Consider the following 22,042-nt stretch of genomic DNA (forward strand, 5'->3'; position numbering starts at 1 on the left):
AGGGCCTCCCAGGACAGCACTCATGACCACGTCCTCCTTGGCCTTGCTACCACTGCACCTCATTCTCAGGACATCAAAAGCAGCTCTCTCTCTCTCTTCTCTATTTCCTTATACATCTCCCTCCCCTCAACCAAGGCATAAGGCAAATATCTAAATCCCAAGTGCTGATTTATCAACTGACTATGTAAAATAAAAACTGTTGCTGAGTCTAACACATTCAGGTTGGCAAAACTGCTGCATTTTCTCCTTCTATATCCATAATTACATTAGGGAGTAAAATCACTGGCATAAGTTTGCCAGGTAAAATGGATATAGAACAAATAGTGAGTGAGATTAAGGACTAACCACCTATTTCATAGCACTTAGCAAAAGGAGCCTACTGTATCCATCTCCATGGGAGAAAAGGACTTATTGCTGGGAGTGTAACACTCAAATCTACAGCCTAAGCTCCCTTTCCTTGGATAGTTCTTGAGGGAACGTGGCCAATATTTGCCTCTGTGACTCACATAATCTAAAAGATGTAGGTTTTCTTTATATATGTCAACGCATTAAATCAGAACACAATCAGGACTTCTTGGCCTTGAAATTATTTTTTTAAATGCCTTTACCTAACCTGTGATTTGCAAGAATTACAAAGTTTTACTTTCAAAAGATAATCTCATTTCTCTCATTTCCAAATTTTAATCAAAAGCCTTACTTTAACCCCTACATACTGATGGGCAATTAAATATTCATAAAAACTTAATATTTATTAAAAACAAGACTGAAAATGGTACAGCATAATCTCAACTATATTTTTTAAATAAAATGGACAAAGTGACTGTGAAAGGAGCTAGAAAAGAGTTGCAAAACGTAATTTGTTGCTGATGAATTAATAAGACAGCACACACTGAGCCACATCTAGGTATGGCTTTAAGGTATAGAAAGGTATTCTTTAAAGGTATAGAAAAGTCTAGTGATATGTACTGAAGAAACATCGTCCTCAATAGCCTTTACTTTTATATCTTATATTGATGTTTGCATCACATCTAACATTTTATAACCAGTACTGATGAGGCTCTTCCATTCTTAACTTATCCCAAGTCCCCACTCTTCCCCTACTCCACTCTAAGACTTTAAGCTTCATTCTAATAAAAGCCATGCGTTTTTTATGGTTATGCCCATGGAACCTGTCCACAGTAGACACTCTAATGTTAGCAGAATGGGTGATGTGACTGGCTCTGTATTCAGTTACTTATAGCACTTTTTAACTGAATGCCAACGATACACAATCACCTATCATTGGTTACTTGATTTTTTTAAGCATAATTTTAGCTTTAAATAGTTCAACATTTAAAGTTTATATATCCCTATAATTTACTCTGACTTCCAGGGGTAAGTGTCACCAAGATAGGAGCTATAAGTACCTGTTTGCTTACTTAAAAAGGCAAGCAGCTAGACTACCATGAGTGATTGCTTAAGAAAATAATCTGCATCCATAGGAACAGAGATGAAGACTACTATATCATCCTTCCTGCTTATACTCTAAAGACTTTCCTCCACCTTAGTTTCCTCCAACAACCAATTAGATAATCATAGAGTCTGCCTGGGAAAGAGAGAGGTTTCCTCAACATCACAAAGTCTCTTTCTATAAGGCATGGTTTGAGCTAACATCTTTTTAATGTGCTTTTTTTAGCTTAATATTCTTTTCCCTTTTTCAAACCATGAAGTTTCCTTGTGTACATAAAGAATATAACAAGTGTAAAGAAATAATAAAATCATAAAAACTATAAGCTAGTAAAACAAGTATTAAAAAGTGCAGAATAGTGGCAGATTTTACCTTATGTATATTTTACCACAATAAAAAAAAAAAAGTAGAGTAACCAATAGAAGATGGAAGACTAACATCAGGAGGCAGTACATATGCAGTCTGTTACAATTGCGTAATGAAACCCAGGTGAAGAATTCCAACACCCTTACAAAAGTACCAAAGAAACAAAAGCATCAAAACAAACAAAGTCAGACATTAAAAGGGAGGAATTTTGCATGCCATGGTAAAGCTGCCTCTTTTCACCAAAGAAAAAAGTAAAAAAGAAATGTCAAAATCATTTCCATATCCCTTGAACCACAGTGTCAAATACTTCTTTTAATTTATCAATTACCCATGGTATACAAGAAACCCTCCCTTGAAATTAGGAATGCACTAGAGAAAAAGATACTCCAAACGCAAGAAAATTATGTACTGGACAAACACGATCATCCAACGTAGCATGGTAATCTAATCTCAGCACACTTTTCTTATACAACTGCTGGACTGCAGTGATGGTTCAAACTCTCCTTACCTAAAGGAATGTGAAAAGGCTTGCAATCTGTAAGAAGCCAGAGTAAGCATTAAAAAAGAAAGAAGTTCTGATAAATCTAAAACAATTAAATAACCTAAGTTTTAAACATATAATGTTTTCCCTGGGCTCTAAACTGCTACACAATTCAGTCAGCATAGAGAAAATGAACACCTAATAGATATATACATAATTGTCAAAAGAGTTCAAGAAAGCTATATTTATTACATTATGCTTAGACAATGACAGTCTAAATATAATGAGCGAGGAATTTAGTTATTTTCATATAAAGTATAACACATAAATTGACTAAACCTATTCAACCAAGAAATTCTGGTTGTAAGATACACTTTCCCCACAAATGCAAAACACAAAGCCATGCAATCTGAGCATTTTTTTTTAAAACACAAATCTTGCATGCCAACAGAAGCACAGCTGACTTAAACCACATTTGTCATTTTCATCACTATCCTAATCCACATGAGTGAAGGGGGGGCACAAAAGCACTGTGAAGTGGTTTTATAAAAATGGCAAGGAAAACTCTGCAGACTAATCTAAATGCAAAAAAAAAAAAAAAAGCAACAACTCAAAATCAAGATTTTGGCCTAAGCATGAACGTAGTTACAGCTTACCAGTTAGAATAAAACAGTGCACAAATGAGCATGTTGTAATCACACCATGGTATAAAATGTCACATATAGAACGTGAAGCCAAATCTGAATCGAAGCGTGCACTTCAATGCTCCTGTAGTCATCCTTAGTAACACACCAGGCTCTGCCCACAATCACAGATTTGCAACCAAAGACATACTTACCCTGCATGATCATGAAGAACTAAAAAGACACAGAAGTTCACAACCAGAATTTTTCAACAACCTTAAATGATCATCAGATGATCATTTGATGTTAGAATGCTAGGCCTAGAAGACCTTAGGTGAGCCTTCCAGGTACTGGTTTGAAGGAGTGCCCTCCCTCACTCTAACAGGAGTAGCTAGCATCAACTAGAGCCAAGGTCAGGAAACAGATGCAACAACAATAACATTTTAATTTGCGTCAGCTACTTAATGAGCAAGGAAAAATGAGGACATACTTTACGTCTTCCAGCTTTTTGGTGATGACTGAGCCAACAGACGAAAAAGCAGCTGAGGCCTTCTGTCCAGCCTGGGACAAGGTTTCAGATGTCTTCTTGTAACTATATTAAATTATAAACACACAGAGCAAAGAAGGGTCAGCTGATCTTTTCTAATATCGATTGTTTCAAGTGCAGTGGTCACCACCTGCTGGAGAACTCTCAAAAAGAGAAAACATTTTTCAGAACTTCTAAAATCCTTCATAACCAGCAAAGCGGCATCACCACATCTTCGTATGCTCAACCCTAAGCTCAGGCACAATCTTCTGCAGTGCCCTAGTCCAGCCAGAAAGACAGAGTCCTATAAAGGCAGGGCCAAAGAAGTCAAGGTAAGGGTAAAAATAATCATCAAACCAAGATGAAAATACACAAGGGCCTGAAAGAACTCATACCTCTTGTTCTTTTCTCACATAATCCAAACAAAACAAAAATGAAATCAAATTCCTCAGATGCCTTTGTCAACTTGATTTCCTAAAAAAGGGCCGGAAGCAATTAGTAGTTGGCATAAGTAGGACCCATTTGTATTTTATTATCCAAATACATTTTATGGGCATAGTTTTAAAAAATTTTTGCATGTCTTTAGAGCTACCAAATAAGGACTTGATGGACTTTCAACAAAGTATGTAAAATATGCAATGCTTCAAATTATTCTAGTGTGATATCTGCTATCACGCAAAGCTATAATTTACCACCTCCTTCCCAGCTACCTGGAGATTAGAGAAGGGAAAAGCAAAAACAAAAAAATGACAACGACAACAACAACAAAAAAACAAATAAAATAATATCGTACCTACCAAAACAATTCCCACATTTGGGGAAAGAATGCTCAGGCATTTTTACTTACCCTGTCAAGATCAAATACCAATAAAAAACATGGTTCATGATAATACTGTTGAAAAAATAGTTTCCTGTATGTTTTCCCACTGCCAACTTAGATGCGTAAAAAATGGACCGAAAGATTGGGGACCCAAGTACTGTCATGTTAAATGCAGTTGGCCTCACTTCTGATAGTTAAATTGTAAAACAACTTCTACGCTCACCAGCTCTGCAGATGGCTCTCAATACAGAAGACAGAGCAGTTTGGTTTCTGCTGCTAGAAGCTTGCTCCTCCTTGTGCCGGGAAACAAAACTGCATTATGATAATGCTATATTATAGCATGTGTGGTCAAAAAACAAAAAGCCTAAGGGATTGACCTCTGCCAAGAGCATATATCTGAGACTATGACCTGAGAATCTTATGATACCTACAGAGCAAGGTTAAAAAAATAAATTAATAATAATAATAAAGACTGGCTCCAGACCTAAGTTTGAATCCCCACTCCACATTTTGAGAGGTTTGTGACATGAAAACTTAATTTGTCTGAGCCTGTTTCCTTATCCAGGGTTATCTTGCCACCCATTCTTACCGGGTTGTTCTGAGGACTAAAAGACACAATGTACATATTTGTGGCAAGTCAATACATAACACTTACGGAATTTGAATTTTATTTCTCCAACTGGCTAGCTTTCTTTCTATTCCTTAGAACAAGAGGTCTGGAAAAATCAAAGTTACAGAAAAAGGCAGGCACACTTGAAAATTAGAAAAAAAAGGGTGCCATGTCATCCAAAGAAAAGCTGTTGAAGCATCCTCATCCTCTTTTTCTTCCCCTCCCCAGACAAAAGGCACAATAGCATCCTTTACATTCCCAAGGAAAGTGTATTATCAAGGGAACATACGCAGATGTTGCTGTCACGTCTTGCCACCCTTTGGCAATGTTCTGTTTTAGTTCCTGTAGAGAATTGATTCCAAGTTTCCGCTTGATCTCTGCTAGATGCTTCTCTTTTGCTGCTAACACTTGAGACAGAGTCTGGATTTCTTCTTCTACCTATGAGGAAGGGGTTTGGGGTAGGAATATAGCAAAAGTCATTCATTAAGTTAAGATTATTACCACAGAACTACATCCAAAATTCCAGTCATTAAACATTTTTTGAATCATTTATCTTTCTCTCTAAAAACAATATATAATGTTGTTGAGTAAACTGGTTACTTGCTGATCTCTCATGTAGAGCTTCTCTCTCCTCCTCCATGGGAGCTCTTTATAATCCTATCTTAAGCTGTTTTGGGCCTTCTCTTCTCTCCCTATACTTCCTTACTCAGCTATCTCATGTAGGTTTAGGACTCAAATTTCTACACAGATAATACTTAATAAAGCACTCTAACATCCACTCTCCTGACCTGTGGGTCTGCCTTTCCAGCCCAGACATTTCTATTTGAATGCCTACAAAACTTGTATTTGTATACTAAATCAAAATAATCTCCACCCCCTACCAAAACACACACAACCAAGCCAAACCCAAATCCAACCTCCTTGCAAATTTGATATGCGTATATATACTGGATACATATACTCAGTCCCTGTGTCTGGCAAAGTCATGGCCATAATAAATCAAACCACCTCCTCTTGAGAGCCCTGCTCTCAAGGGTTTCATGTGAACCCCTTGATGCTGACTGCCCAGACTTGACTAGGTGGTTAGAGGTGGGCCCTGACCCACGGACAGCCATCCATCAAGAGCCAATGGATGAGCCCAGTGTGAAAAGAGGTGCTCAACTATTCAGTCTCTCTCACTCAGGAATCTAGTTTGAGAAGTGAGATGACATTGCGAGTAGAAGCTGAAAAAACTTGAAGAAGCCTTGAGGTATAGGTAGGCTACAGTGAGATTATGAAAGGTATGGAAAGCTTAAATATGCTTGAGGAATCTAAAACTAAGCAGAAGCTATGAAGAAAAGGAAAAAACGGACAGAGTAGAACAAAAGGCTAATCCAGGAAAACAGGGAAAATGGTGGACTCTCTATTTCAGAAACAGGGAAAAGGGTGAACTGTCTATTTCAGAGAGAAACAGACACCATGTGGAAGAGACTTTAGGTCCCAGGAAATTGAAAATCTAGGTCCCTAAAGTATATCCATTAACATTTAAGACCCTCAGAGAAATGCGTCTCCTGGCTTGTTGCAAAGCCATATTCTCAGCCCTGACCTGCACGGTATTTCTATGATTTCAAAGACAACATGCCCTTTAAAAATAACATAGAGTATTGCTCAGTCAAATGTTTTCACAGATGTTTAAATCTTTAGAGAACACAAAACAAAGAAAATTAGTGCAACAGAGAAAAGGATAAATCAAATGTGATGCAGCTGCCAAGAAAAAAAAAAGAAGAAGAAAAAGAACCTACAACACCATTCTCAGACAAGATTAACTGGAACGGAGGTCCCTCAGAACAAATAAATAATCCCCTGTGCTTGTCAGAGTCACAAGTACTGGACCCAGTTTTGTAAGTCACATTTTAAGATGTACATTGACAAAGTGGAATACAAGAAGAAAAGGACAAAAAAAGAGGAAAGAATAAGGTTCAAAATTAAGTAAATTAAATGATTTGCCCAAAGTCATCAAACAAATAATGTAGGAACCAGAATTCCTATCTAGGTTTTCTGAATGCACGTCTCAGTTTACTGGCTGAATTCTCATGTACACTCTCTTAAGCTTCCCACTTCCTCTGTCTCTACTTCAAACTCCAAAGCTTCAGATACTTCCAAGAATAGACTTGAATGGTAAGTTTCCCACCCCTTAGCACTTCTCTGAGGTACTCACTTCCTCTAATGAAAGCTGCAAAGACAAACCACTCTAAATCTTTCTGAACAATGCAAACACAGTATATTCCCCACCTTTGTTGGTTAGCTTGTGCTGCTAACACACCTAGCCCAGCACATCATGGCTGAGATTCCTTAATTCAATATATAAATGTAAAATAGAGTGACCTTAAAAGCATAAAGAGCATGATTAAGGATCTCTGATGTGTCTATCACTATATATAAAGATCAACTCAGAATGGACTAAGGACCCAAAACCATAAAACTACTAGAAGAAAACATAGGAGAAACACTTCAGGGCATTGGTCTAGACAAAGATTTTACGGCTAAGACCTCAGAAACACAGGCAACAAAAACAAAAATAGACAAATGGGACTAAATTCAAGGAAATCATCAACAGAGTGAAGAGATAACCTGTAGAATGGGAGAGAATATTTGCAAACTATTCATCTGACAAGGGACTAATATCCAAAATATATAAGGAACTCAATTCAACAGTAAAACAAACAAGCAATCCCATTTAAAAAGTGGGCAAAGGATCTAAATAGACATTTCTCAGAAGAGACATATAAATGGCCAACAAATATACTAAAAATGCTCAACATCACTAATCATCAGGGAAATGCAAATCAAAATCAAAATGAGGTATCACCTCACACCTGTTATTATGCCTGTTATCAAAAACCCAAAAACTAACAGATGCTGGCAAGGATCCAGAGAAAACGAAACTCTTATACACTGTTGGTGGGAATATAAATTAGTACAGCCACTATGAAAAACAGTATGGAGGTTTCTCAGAAAAACTTAAAATAGAAATACCATATAATCCAGCAATCCCACTACTGGGTTATTTATCCAAAGAAAAGGAAATCAGTGTATCAAAGGGATACCTACACCCTCATGTTTATTGCAGCACTATTTACAATACCCAAGTGTCCATCAACAGGTGAATGGATAAAGAAAATGTGGTATACACAATGGAATACAATTCTGCCATAAAAAAGAATGAAATCCTGTAATTTGCAGCAACATGGATGAGCCTAGAGAACAATACGTTAAGCAGAATAAATCAGGCACAGAAAGATAAATACTGCATGTTCTTACTCACATGTGGAAGCCAAGAAAAAAATCTGAACCCATCTAAGTAGAGAGTAAAATTGTGGGTGTTAGAGGTTGGGAAAGGGAGGATGCCGAGAGGTTGTGCTTCAAACAACACTGTCATGAAAGTAAAAGACAACCAACAGAATGGGGAAAATATTGGCAAATTACATACCTAATAAGAGTCTAGTATCTAGAACATATAAAGAAACTTACAACTCAATAAAAAAAATCCAATTAGAAAATGGGCAAAGGACTTAAATAGACATTTCTCCCAAGATATACAAATGACCAATAAGCACATGAAAAGATGCTTAACACCATTCATTAGTAATTTGAGAAATGCAAACCAAAACCACAAGGAGATACCACTTCATACCCATTAGGATGGTTATAATTTAAAAAAACAGAGATTAATAAGTGTTGGCAAGGATGTGGAGAAACTGGAACCCTCAGACACAGCTGGTGAGAATGTAAAATGAAGTTTGGCAGCAAAGCAGTTTGACAGCTCCTCAAAAAGTTAAACATAGAGCTACCATATGACCCAGCAACTCCACTCCTAGGTATATATAACAAAGAGAATTGAAAACATATCCAGGCTGGGTGCAATGGCTCACGGCTGTAATCCCAGCACTTTGGGAGGCCAAGGTAGACAGATCACTTGAGGTCAGGGGTTTGAGACCAGCCTGGCTAACATGGTGAAACCCCATACTACTAAAACACAAAAATTAGCCAGGCATGGTGGTGGCATGCCTATAATCCCAGCTACTCAGGAGGCTGAGGCAGGAGAATCACTTGAACCTAGAAGGCAGAGGTTGCAGTGAGCTGAGATCATGCTACTACACTCCAGCCTGGGCAACAGAGCAAGACTCTGTCTCAAAAAACAAACAAGCAACAATAAAAAAAAAATACATCCATACAAAAAGCTGTATACAATTGCTTACAGCGGCATTATTCATAACAGTCCTAAAGTTCAGCCACTGTGGAACGAAATTTGGATACTTCTCAAAGAACTTAATACAGAGCTACCATTCAATGGCAGCAATCCCATTACTGGGTATAGAAATTGTTCTACCAAAAAAACACCTGCACTTATATGTTTATTGCATCACTATTCACAATAGCAAAGACATGAAATCAACCCAGGTGCTCACTGTCCAATGTGGTATATATACATCATGGAATACTATGCAGCCCCTAAAAAGTACAAAATCATGTCCTTTGCTGCAACATGGATACAGCTGGAGGCCATCTTCCTAATCAAATTAACACAAAGACGGAAAACCAAATACCACATGTTCTGACTTATAAGTGGGAGCTAAACATTGGGTATACACAGACACAAAGATGGGAACACTAAACACTGGGGATCCCAGAAGTGGAGAGGGAGAGTTGGGGGAAGGAGCTGAAAAACCATGTTCACTACTTGGGCAACAGGATCATTAGAAGCCCAAACCTCAACATCATGAGGTATTACCATGTAACAAACCTGCACATGTACCCCCTGAATCTAAAATTTTTTAAATAAAAAATTTAAGTTTAAAAATGTTTTAAAAGGGACTATAAAGAAAATGAAAAGGAAAATCCATAGAATGGGAGAAAATATTTACAAATCATATAGCTGGTAACCTCACCTGTTAAATAAAGACTATGTTTCCTCTTCCATCAATCATAATAGCACCTGCCCCATAAGACTGTTGTAATAATTAATAAAATAATGCATGTAAAGAGCTCAGCTTAACGCCTCCCACACAGCATGCAGTCTGTAGACATTAGGTGCTATTACTATTATTTTTATTTTGTTGATAATAAAACAATACTGAGAACTGTCAAGGATTTGAAAAAAAATGCTCTTTCAAAACACTGTAAGAAATATTCTGGGTAGCATTTTGGCCATGTGGCTATATACTCTTAAAAACCATTAGACCCAGGCATAATGCTACTTCCAGGACTTTATCCTAAAGCGCTAATTAAAGAAGTGCATAAAGACTTACATGAAGGTATTTTCATCAAACTATTATTCATAATAGAAAAAAATGGAAACAATCCAAATGTTTATAAATAATATAAATTAAAAATGAGCTTGTGGAAATTCAAAATGGACTATGCAGCAATTTAAAATGAGGTTGCACAAGAGTATATTGGCATAAAAATGTTTTTGAAAATCAGTTAAGTGGGAAAAGGTTATCTGTATTCTAATGCCCTCTACAAATATAAAAATATATGGCTGGGCATGGTGGCCCATGCCTGTAATCCCAGGACTTTGGGAGGCCAAGGCAGGTGGATCACCTGAGTTTAGGAGTTCAAGACCAGCCTGGCCTACATGACAAAACCCCATCTCTGCTAAAAATACAGAAATTAGCTGGGCATGGTGGCACGCGCCTGTAGTCCCAGCTACTCAGGAGGCTGAGGCAGGAGAATCGCTTGAACCTGGGAGGCAGAGGTTGCAGTGAGTCAAGATTATGCCACCACACTCCAGCCTGGGCAACAACAGAGTGAAACTCTGTCTCAGAAAACAAAACAAAACAAAAATGGCACAAGACAGGGATGCCCTCTCTCACCACTCCTATTCAACATAGTGTTGGAAGTTCTGGCCAGGGCAATTAGGCAGGAGAAGGAAATAAAGGGTATTCAATTAGGAAAAGAGGAAATCAAATTGTCCCTGTTTGCAGATGACATGATTGTATATCTAGAAAACCCCATTGTCTCAGCCCAAAATCTCCTTAAGCTGATAAGCAACTTCAGCAAAGTCTCAGGATACAAAATCAATGTACAAAAATCACAAGCATTCTTATACACCAATAACAGACAAACAGAGAGCCAAATCATGAGTGAACTCCCATTCACAATTGCTTCTAAGAGAATAAAATACCTAGGAATCCAACTTACAAGGGATGTGAAGGACCTCTTCAAGGAGAACTACAAACCACTGCTCAAGGAAATAAAAGAGGATACAAACAAATGGAAGAACATTCCATGCTCATGGGTAGGAAGAATCAATATCGTGAAAATGGCCATACTTCCCAAGGTAATTTACAGATTCAATGTCATCCCCATCGAGCTACCAATGACTTTCTTCACAGAATTGGAAAAAACTACTTTAAAGTTCATATGGAACCAAAAAAGAGCCCGCATCGCCAAGTCAATCCTAAGCCAAAAGAACAAAGCTGGAGGCATCACACTACCTGACTTCAAACTATACTACAAGGCTACAGTAACCAAAACAGCATGGTACTGGTACCAAAACAGAGATATAGATCAATGGAACAGAACAGAGCCGTCAGAAATAATGCCACATATCTACAACTATCTGATCTTTGACAAACCTGACAAAAACAAGAAATGGGGAAAGGATTCCCTATTTAATCAATGGTGCTAGGAAAACTGGCTAGCCATATGGAGAAAGCTGAAACTGGATCTCTTCCTTACACCTTATACAAAAATCAATTCAAGATGGATTAAAGACTTAAACGTTAGACCTAAAACCATAAAAACCCTAGAAGAAAACCTAGGCATTACCATTCAGGACATAGGCATGGGCAAGGACTTCATGTCTAAAACACCAAAAGCAATGGCAACAAAAGCCAAAATTGACAAATGGGATCTAATTAAACTCAAGAGCTTCTGCACAGCAAAAGAAACTACCATCAGAGTGAACAGGCAACCTACAAAATGGGAGAAAAATTTCGCAACCTACTCATCTGACAAAGGGCTAATAGCCAGAATCTATGATGAACTCCAACAAATTTACAAGAAAAAAACAAACAACCCCATCAACAAGTGGGCGAAGGACATGAACAGACACTTCTCAAAAGAAGACATTTATGCAGCCAAAAAACACATGAAAAAATGCTCACCATCACTGGCCATCAGAGAAATGCAAATCAAAATCACAATGAGATACCATCTCACACCAGTTAGAATGGCAATCATTAAAAAGTCAGGAAACAACAGGTGCTGGAGAGGATGTGGAGAAACAGGAACACTTTTACACTGTTGGTGGGACTGTAAACTAATTCAACCCTTGTGGAAGTCAGTGTGGCCATTCCTCAGGGATCTAGAACTAGAAATTCCATTCGACCCAGCCATCCCATTACTGGGTATATACCCAAAGGACTATAAATCATGCTGCTATAAAAACACATGCACACGTATGTTTATTGCGGCATTATTCACAATAGCAAAGACTTGGAACCAACCCAAATGTCCAAAAATGATAGACTTGATTAAGAAAATGTGGCACATATACACCATGGAATACTATGCAGCCATAAAAAATGATGAGTTCATGTCCTTTGTAGGGACATGGATGAAATTGGAAATCATCATTCTCAGTAAACTATCGCAAGAACAAAAAACCAAACACCGCATATTCTCACTCATAGGTGGGAATTGAACAATGAGAACACATGGACACAGGAAGGGGAACATCACACTTCGGGGACTGTTGCGGGGTGGGGGGAGGGGGGAGGGATAGCATTGGGAGATATACCTAATGCTAGATGACGAGTTGGTGGGTGCAGCGCACCAGCATGGCACATGTATACATATGTAACTTACCTGCACATTAAGCATATGTACCATAAAACCTAAAGTATAATTAAAAAAAAAAAAACCCAACAACAAAAAAACAACCACACAAATGGTTTATCACCCATCTGCCTTATCCATTCTATCCCCACCTTGTTTATAAAACTTTGGGTAAAAAAATGAGTAGTACAAACAGACAGAAGATCATAGAGACGACTTGAACAATACCGTACATCAACTGGACCCAACACATATATGTACAGAACAGCTCACCCCAAAATAGTAGAAATACACTGTTCTCAAATGCACATGAAACATTCTCCAGGACAGAGTATATGTTAGGCAACAAAACAAGTCTCAATAAACTTAAAGTCATACAAAGCACCTTTTCCAACCACCACCATGAAACCGGAAATCAAAAACAAGAGGAAAACCAGAAAATTCACAACTACTTAATAATCAAACCACACACTTGTAAACAACCAATGGGCCAAAAAAGAAGTCACAAAGGAAATTAGAAAACACCTTGAAATGAAGGAAAACAAAAACAATGTATTAAAACTTATGGGATGCAGTTGAAGCACTGTCAGTAAGAAATGTATAGCTATAAATGCCTACATTAAAAAAAATCTCAATAATCTAACTCTACACCTTAAGGAATTAGAGAAAAATTTAAAAAATAGCAAACTGCACCCAAAGCTGAGAAGGAAGGAAATAAGGAAGAGATTAGATATTAGAGTAAAGATAAAATGGACAGGAGGAAACAATAGAGAGAATGAATAAAAGCAAAAATTCATTCTTTAAAAAGATCAACAGTGCATTAAGGGCTAAAAAAAAAGAAAAAGACAGCCAGGCGCAGTGGCTCATGCCTGTAATCCCAGCACTTTGGGAGGCCAAGGCGGGCAGATGACCTGAGGTGAGGAGTTGGAGACCAGTCTGGCCAACACACTGAAACCCCGTCTCTACCAAAAATACAAAAATTAGCCGGGAGTGGTGGCACATGCCTGTAATCCCAGCTATTCGGGAGGCTGAGGCAGGAGAATCTCTTGAACCTGGGAGGCAGAGGTTGCAGTGAGCTGAGATCACACCATTGCACTCCAGCCTGGGCAACAGAGTGAGGCCCCATCTCCAAACAAAAAAAAAAGAAGTTCAAGACCAGCCTGGCCAACATGGTGAAACCTCGTCTCTACTAAAAATACAAAAATTAGTCAGGTGTGGTGGTGCATGCCTGTAGTCCCAGCTACCAGGGAGGCTGAGGTATGAGAATTGCTTGAACCCTGGAGGCAGAGGCTGCAGTGTGCCAAGACTGCTGCCACTGCACTCCAGCCACCTGGGTGACAGAGCAAGACTCCATCTCAAAAAAAAGAAAAGAAAAAGAAAAAGATGAGCGAAATTGACAAACCTATAGCTAGACTGACAGAAAAAAAAAGAGAGAAGACATAAATAACTAAAATCAAATGAAAGTGGGGACATTAATACTAACCTTACAGAAACAGAAACGATTATAAAAGAATACTATGAGCAATTGTACACCAATATATTAGATAGTCTAGAGTAAATGGACAAATTCATAGAAATATACAAATGACTAAACTGACCCAACAAAATAGAGGAAATCTGAACAAGTAAAGAGATTGAACAAGTATCAAAAATCTCCCAAAGAAAAGTCTAAAAATAGATAGCTTCAATGGTTAATTCTACCAAAAAAAAAAAAAAAAAAAAAAAAAAGGACAAACCTTTTCAAACTCTTCTAAAAAACAGAAGATGGTAGAACACTTTCCAACTCATCTAAGAAGCCAGCATTACCCTATTTACCAAAGCCAGGGAAAGATATCACAAGAAAACAGCAGCCCATATCTCCTATGAATATCCAGCAGCATACTAAAAGGATTATAAAACATGACCAAGTGGAATATATCCTAGGAATGCAAGGATGATTCAACACATGAAAATCAATCAGTGTTATATACCACATTAATATAATAAAGGGGAAAAACACAATCATTTCAATAGGTGAAAAAAAAGCATTTCATAAAAATCCAATACTCTTTCATGAAAAAAAAAAAACCCACTAAAACTAGGAATAAAAGATAACTTCCTCAACACAAGTGCATTTGTGAAAACAATGACAGCTAATATCACACTTACGGTCAAAGACTGAAAGCTTTCCCCATAAGATCAGAAAAAAAGACAGGGATACCCATTTTTACCATTTTTACACAATATTGTGCTGAAGAGTTTAGCCAAAGCAGTTAGACAAGAAAAATAAATTAAAGGCATTCAAATTGGAAAGGAAAAGTAAAACAATGTTTAATCACAGATGACATGATTTCATATATAGAAAATCCTAAACAATCCACAAAAAAGGCCATGTGCTGTGGCTCATGCCTGTAATCCCAGCACTTTGGGAGGCCGAGGCGAGCGGATCACCTGAGGTTGGGAGTTCGCAACCAGCCTGAGCAATATGGAGAAACCCCATCCCTACTAAAAATACAAAATTAGCCGGGCGTAGTGGCACTTTCCTGTAATCCCAGCTACTCAGGAGGCTGAGGCAGGACAATCGCTTGAATCTGGGAGGCGGAGGTTGCAGTGAGCCAAGATCGTGCCATTGCATTCCAGCCTGGGCAACAAGGGTGAAACACCATCCCCCCCCCCCCAAAAAAAATAAGAATCCACAAAAAAATCTATTCAAGAGTGGGTGTGGTGGCTTATGCCTGTAATCCCAGCACTTTGAGAGGCCTTGGCAGGAGGATCACTTGAGTCCAGAAACATAGCAAGACCCCACCTCTACTGAAAAATAAAAAAATTAACCAGGCGGATGGTAGCAAGTGCCTGTAGTCCTAGCTACTCAGGAGGCTGAGGCAGGAGGATCACTCGAGCTGGGAGGTCAAGGCTGCCCCGAGCCATGATCACATCACTGCACTCTAGCATGGTTGACAGAGTGATACCTGTCTCAAATAAATTTTTTTTAATATATTTGAGCTCATGAATTCAACAAAGCTGCAAAATATAAGATCAAGATATAATATTCAGTTATGTTTCTATATAATAGCAATAAACAACCTGAAAAGAAAATTTAAAAAAAAACCATTTACAATCACATCAAAAAGAATAGAACACTTAGGAATAAATATAACTAAGGAAGTATAAGACTCGTACATAGAAAAATGTTTTGTACATTGCTAAAATAAATTAAGAACTAAATAAATGGAAAGACATTTCATGTTCATGGACTGGAAGACTTAATATTGTCAAGATGGCAATACTCACCAAGTCAATCTATAAATTGAATGTGAGCCCTATCAAAATGCCAATAGCATTTTTGTGTGGGTGGAAAAGCAGATTCTGAAATTCATATGGAATTGCAAGGAACCTTGAATAACAATTTTTAAAAAGAAGAAAAAGGTAAAGAACGCATATTTCTGGATTTCAAACTTACTACAAAGCTATAGTAATCAAAATAGTGTGATACTGTCAAAAGAAAAGACATATAGATGAACGTAACTGAATTCAGAGTCCAGAAATAAACCTATACATCTATGGTTAACTGATTTTTTTTTTTTTTTAACAAGGATGCCACGAGCATTCACTGGGGAAAACTAGCTACATGCAAAAGAATGAAGTTAGATCCCTACCAAAACCATATACACTAATTAACTCAAAATGGATCAAGGGCTTAAATCTTAAGAGCCAACACTATAAAAGTCTTAGACAAAAACATAGAGGTAAATCTTCATGATCTGGGATTTAGAAATGGATTCTTAGATATCACACCAAAAGCACAAACCAAAACCATAATGAGATATCACTTCACACCCACTAGGATTACTATAATCAAAAACACAGAAAATAACAAATGTTGCCAGGGATGTGGGGAAATTGCTGACGGGAATATTAAATGGTGTCAATACTGTGAAAACAGTTTGGTGGTTCCCAAAAAAACTTGAAACATGGGCCAGGAATGGTGGCTCACACCTGTAATCCCAGCACTTTGGGAGGCCGAGGTGGGAGGATCACGTGAGGCCAGGAGTTTGAAACCAGCTTGGGCAACATAGCAAAATCTCATCTCTATGAAAAATAAAAATTAAAAAATTTGCCAGGCATAATGGCGTGTACCTGGAGTCCCAGCTACTCAGGAGGCTGAGGCAAGAGGATTGCTTGGCCCAGGAGTTCAACATTATAGTGAGCTATAATCATGACACTGCACAATCACCAACCCACACAACAGAGTGAGACCTTGTCTCTTAAAAAAAAGAGTTAAAAAATTTTTAAAACATTAAACATGGAACTACCACATGATGAAGCAATTCCATATCTAGGCATATATGAAAAAGAACTGAAACTAGGTACTCAAGCAAGTATTTGTTCATAAAATGTTCCTAACTCACTACCCACCATAGTCAAAAGGTGAAAATCACCCATATGTCTATGAATGGATGAATGGATAAACAAAATACAATAGATACATACAATGGAATATTATTCAGTCATTAAAGAGAATGAAGCACAGATATGTGTTACACCATAAATCAACCTCAAAAACATGAAAGAACCCAAATACATAAGGTTACATATTGTATGATTCCATTTATATGGAATAACCAGAAGACAGTTAAATCTGTAGAGTCACAAAGCAAATTAGGTATTGCCAGGGGCTGAAGGAGGGGAGTCAGGACTGAATGCTTAATGAATACAGGGATCTCTTTGGAGGTGAAGAAAATGTGTGGAACTTGAAAGGGATGACAGCTGCACAACACTGTGAATATTACATGTTACTGAATTATACTCATTAATTTTTTGCATGTAATCCCAGCACTTTGGGAGACCAAGGCAGGTGGATCACTTAAGGTCAGGAGTTCGAAACCAGCCTGGCCAACATGGCGAAACCCATCTGTACTAAAAACACAAAAATTAGCTGAGCACAGTGGCAGACGCCTGTAACCCCAGCTACTCAAGAGGCTGAGGCAGGAGGATCGCTTGAACCCAGGAGCCAGAGGTTGCAATGAGCCAAGATTGTGCCACTGCACTCCAGCCTGGGCAACAGAGCGAGACCCCATCTCGAAAAATAAAATATAATAAAATGGTTAATTTTTATGTTAAATGAATTTCATGGAAGAAGTTAGGAAAGAAAAAAAGTAAGAAGGGAGGGAAAGGAGAGGAGGAATGGGGGGAATGGCGGAGGGAGGGAGGGGGAGGGGGGAGGGAGGGAGGGTGGAAATACAGAAAAGAGGAGAGAAGGGGAAGAAGGAGGGAAGGGAGGGAGGGGAAGGAAGGAAGAGAGGGAAGAGAAGGAAGGGAGACAGGGGAGGGAAGGCGGGGTAGGGGAGGGAAGGAGGGAACTGGAAGGAAGGAAAGGCAGAAGGAAGTTGGAAAGTGGCCATCTCTGCAACACAGCCAAGGGTAGAACAAAGTCACTGATGCACTGAAGAGCAAGTGTATCAGACGTCAGTGAAGTCCCTTAGAAGACATTCACTACTACTCCTCTCATTCACTTCCTGCTTCACACTCTACTTTTCACATCTATTTTACCCATATATACTTTTTTCTCATATAAAAACGAACTGATGTCACCCTCTTCTATCTCCTCTCCCCTACTAAAGACCTGCTGGAGAAGTAAACACATGTGCTTTCCCTCCCCTGGAACTAACTATAAACATATCACCATGTACTTTAGAATCACAAATGACAGTACATTTTAAGTGCAAAAATAAAGTTGCAAAAGGAATGGTTCTTTACCTTTGCAAGTTCTCTTCTTAGCTCTTCCTGCTCCTCTTCCGAGAGGGTCTCTGTGGCACTGATCGTGGCAGCAACATCTTCTCCTTCCTCAGGGACTGGATCTGTTCTCAGCAGACCTGGTTGGGGATTTAAACAATTTTTTAAAGTGCAAAATCTAAGTAAAATCGTTATTTAAGCTCCTCCACTGTCCTAGCCAGAATAAAGCCAATTAGAGTAGATCCACACATCTCATCTCTGGACATTCAAATGACCTGGCTTTCTCAGCAAAGGACAAAAGAAAATCTGAGCTAACCACTGGAAACCACCAAGTAGACTCTGCCAAAATATGAATTTAGAAAATATAGCATTCTCTTAGCTTCTGTTCATAGTCTCAGTCACAATATAGTTATGGCAGAAGAGTGAAGGGCCCAAAATGAGATCTTGCTGAGACTTTAAATTGCTGCAAAAGTAAATCAGTATAAATTAGATGAAAGATTTTAGCTCCTTCCCAGTAACCCAGGGCAGGAGTTTGCATATCTCTTCAGCTTGCTGTGGTAATCAAAGCCAACATTTCATAAACTCAGTAAAGGAGTAAACCACTGAATGAACTAAATGTCCTAAGTAAATTTTATTCTGTTTCTTTCCATTAGTGGAGGCAGAAAACATCTTCTTGTAAGTTGTTTGTTTGTTTGTTTGTTTGTTTTAGGAGGTAGAGACAGGGTGTCGCTATGTTGCCCAAGCTGGTCTTGAACTCCTGGCTTCAAGCCATCATATATATATGATGATATATATAATCCAGATGCCCTTATAAAAGAATACTAAGGTATATGTTCAGAGACATGACCAACAGCCACATAGAGACATTCCACACTACTGAAGACCAATCACGCCACACCCACTCCCCTTGGAACGGAGCCTGTCAGGAAGAATGACTGGAGAGTGACCAGGAGGCAGCTGCCCCTCAGATCTCCCCTCTTTTCCTGCCCAGTCCTCACTCACAGGCTAAGATAAGGCCAGAAAGGCACCCCAAGCTTGGGTGCAAAATTGAAGAGGCCCCTAAAACACTCAATATAAATATCTTAATGAAATATTTTTTAAAAATCAAATTCAAAGAACCCATGATGAACAAAAATGCCAAAATTTTAAATTGAAGGATCAGTATTGCTGATACTTCGTCTCAAACTCCAAAATGGCTCTGCATGAACAGCACTATTGGTAATCTCACCTTTATTTAAAATTGCGATATTTTATTCATGATTTTCTTTTACATTAATTTTTTAAAATATTGTATTTGCATATTATTTGATGACTAAGCTTTTTGTCACCTCCTTCCTGGCCTCAGCTGCCTTACCCTAGGCTTCAGTTCAGTTTACAGGTTTGGGATTACAAAGTCTCCCGTGGCAACAGATTTTTTTTTTTTTTGCAAAGAAACCAGGGGAGGGTTTACTCCTCTGCCTGCTCTTCCTGCCAGTGAGCATCACAGCCACTGCAGTTGTTCCCTGCTACCCCCTAGGACCATTTCTGAGAACTGCCAGTTCAGCCACAGCAGCAATGTGGCATCCTGCCCAACGCAAGGCGCCAGGGAGCAGACACAGAAGAAAAAGGAAGGAGAATAACCACACTGTGGAACAAGCAGCCAGCGTCACAGCAAACATTAGAGAATTACATGAATCAATCAGATGATGCTTATGTACATGGTGTACAAGTTACAAAGGCACTTGGTATAGGCTCTACTGTACACTCACTGATTAATAGTAGTTAATAATTATAATAATAATCATCAGCATGGCAGCACCAAAATAGTGCCTAACTGGAAAGTACAGAACTGTTAAAGGCAAAAAGTAACACAAAAAATTCAAAAACCACAAATCGGACTGGCAAAAAATACGATTAAGCTCTTGGCTGCATATAAAATATTTAATAGGTACAATCAGCAGGTAGAAAAGCTCAATGCATAATTGCTTCCGCAGGTCTTCCTCTAAAATATCTGTGAACAGACTGCCCAAATAATATTTCTATAATAGAAATCTGACTGTATCACTCTTCAGCTTAAAATCCTTTGGTGATTCCTTACTGTTTTCAAAGCAAAGTGTGACCCCTGAGGTTGGCACACAGCCCTTACTGGACCCATCTCCTGCTAGCTGGCATTGGCACCTCTTACTCCAACTCCTGCCAAATCACACCGTGAACAAGGTGCTGTACTATGTACTGTCAGAAACCATTTCCCAGCATCTGTGTGTGCTTGTAAATTTACCCTCTATGTCAGATTATGTGAAGAAAGTTGTATGAGATTGAAACTGAGAGTCAAGCATTCAAGTAACAATCATATAAGGCAACACAGTAAGAACCATAACAGAGCTACCTGTTAAACATTATTTTATTTTTAATGTTTCGTACAGAATTCCCAAGTTCTCCAACTAGAACAGATCTCCAAAACAAAACAAGCAAAACTCAGGTACCAAACAATTACTTAAATAGCAAAGACTCTTTCATGCTTTTTATACACACTCTTTTGCAAATCTACTCAAACAAGGGGAAAAACACAGTATCTGACTGCTAACAATGCTTTATGTATACTGCCCAATTCCAAAAAGAATCCAAGGGGATTCTGGTTCTATTCAAGTATGCGGCTAGGCTATCAAAGAAAATAAATCTCTCAGAAAAGAGGATGAAGGGTTGTCCAGTTGGCTTCAAGTCTGCCAGGATGACCTTGAGATTTTATATTCAGCATCTAAGAAAGTTGGTAATGACATGTTCTGCTCTTTCCACATTAGCCCATAGGTGGCAGCAAATCATTATCATTAAAATTAAAAGTGCAGTCTGGAAAAAAAAATTAGAAATTAAAGAACACCAAGGAAGAACAGAATGGTAGATACCAAAATCACCAGCAAAACATCACAGTCATGACTTGAGAAAATTATTAACCACAGCCACCATGACAAAGTGCATTCCATTTACAGACAAGTCCAAACTAAGTGTTTTAAATACTTATGTGCAACACTTCTGTGAGGTGGGGATCCCTGTCACCACTTACAGATCAGGAACCTCAAGCTTACAGACATTAAGCAACTTGCCCAGATTAACACACCTAAATCTTTGGTGGAGGTCAGATTTTAAACCTAGACGGTCTGATGTAAAAACAAATGCTTCAAATCACTGATCTGAAAACAAAGACAAAAGTAGGAAGCTGACGGTCAGACCTGAAAGGTATCTAGAAGCAATAATAAGACCCTAAAAAGTGAAAGAATCTGGCAGACTAGATCAAAAGCAGTCTTCATTAATTCCAACTAAAGTTTCCCCAAACCTGGGAATCCAAATTTTGCCTTATATATTCGTCTAGATATGATCCTGTTTCTTGTATGTTCAGTAATAGTATAGTATTTAATATGAAAATAGAGTCTGGCTTTTGGGAGAAAAGATTAATTTCTCATTCACAACATGAAGGTGGAAAATAAGACCATTTAAAAGTATAGATTATTGAAAACCATAATCCAAAACTTATTTGTTCATTAATTTTAATGTTTGTTTTTTTTTTTCTCAGAATCTGATGGAAAGCTGTTTTTAAAAGACAAAGATGGTGGGGAAAATACAATTAATATCTACTGACATCTACTACACCAGCCACTGTGA

General features: G+C 38.3%; 1 protein-coding gene across 6 annotated transcripts in view; it reads right to left on the reverse strand.

The window, feature by feature from the left end:
- TPD52 (tumor protein D52) overlaps window positions 1–22,042 on the reverse strand; it is a 381,723-nt gene that overhangs the window by 251,935 nt on the left and 107,746 nt on the right. For 3 of the 6 annotated variants that reach the window (XM_054498023.2, XM_063668930.1, XM_054498021.2), the window contains exons 2-5: window positions 18,434–18,549; window positions 5,163–5,311; window positions 3,408–3,509; window positions 2,322–2,348 (exon numbers count right to left, since the gene is read on the reverse strand). In XM_054498023.2, coding sequence (XP_054353998.1) covers window positions 2,322–2,348; window positions 3,408–3,509; window positions 5,163–5,311; window positions 18,434–18,549 — 394 coding nt within the window. The remainder of the gene's footprint in view (window positions 1–2,321; window positions 2,349–3,407; window positions 3,510–5,162; window positions 5,312–18,433; window positions 18,550–22,042) is intronic. The other 3 variants (XM_054498025.2, XM_054498022.2, XM_063668929.1) reach the window with 1 other exon arrangement.

Source organism: Pongo pygmaeus, chromosome 7 (genome assembly GCF_028885625.2).
Source record: "Pongo pygmaeus isolate AG05252 chromosome 7, NHGRI_mPonPyg2-v2.0_pri, whole genome shotgun sequence".
Taxonomy (NCBI): Eukaryota; Metazoa; Chordata; class Mammalia; order Primates; family Hominidae; genus Pongo; species Pongo pygmaeus.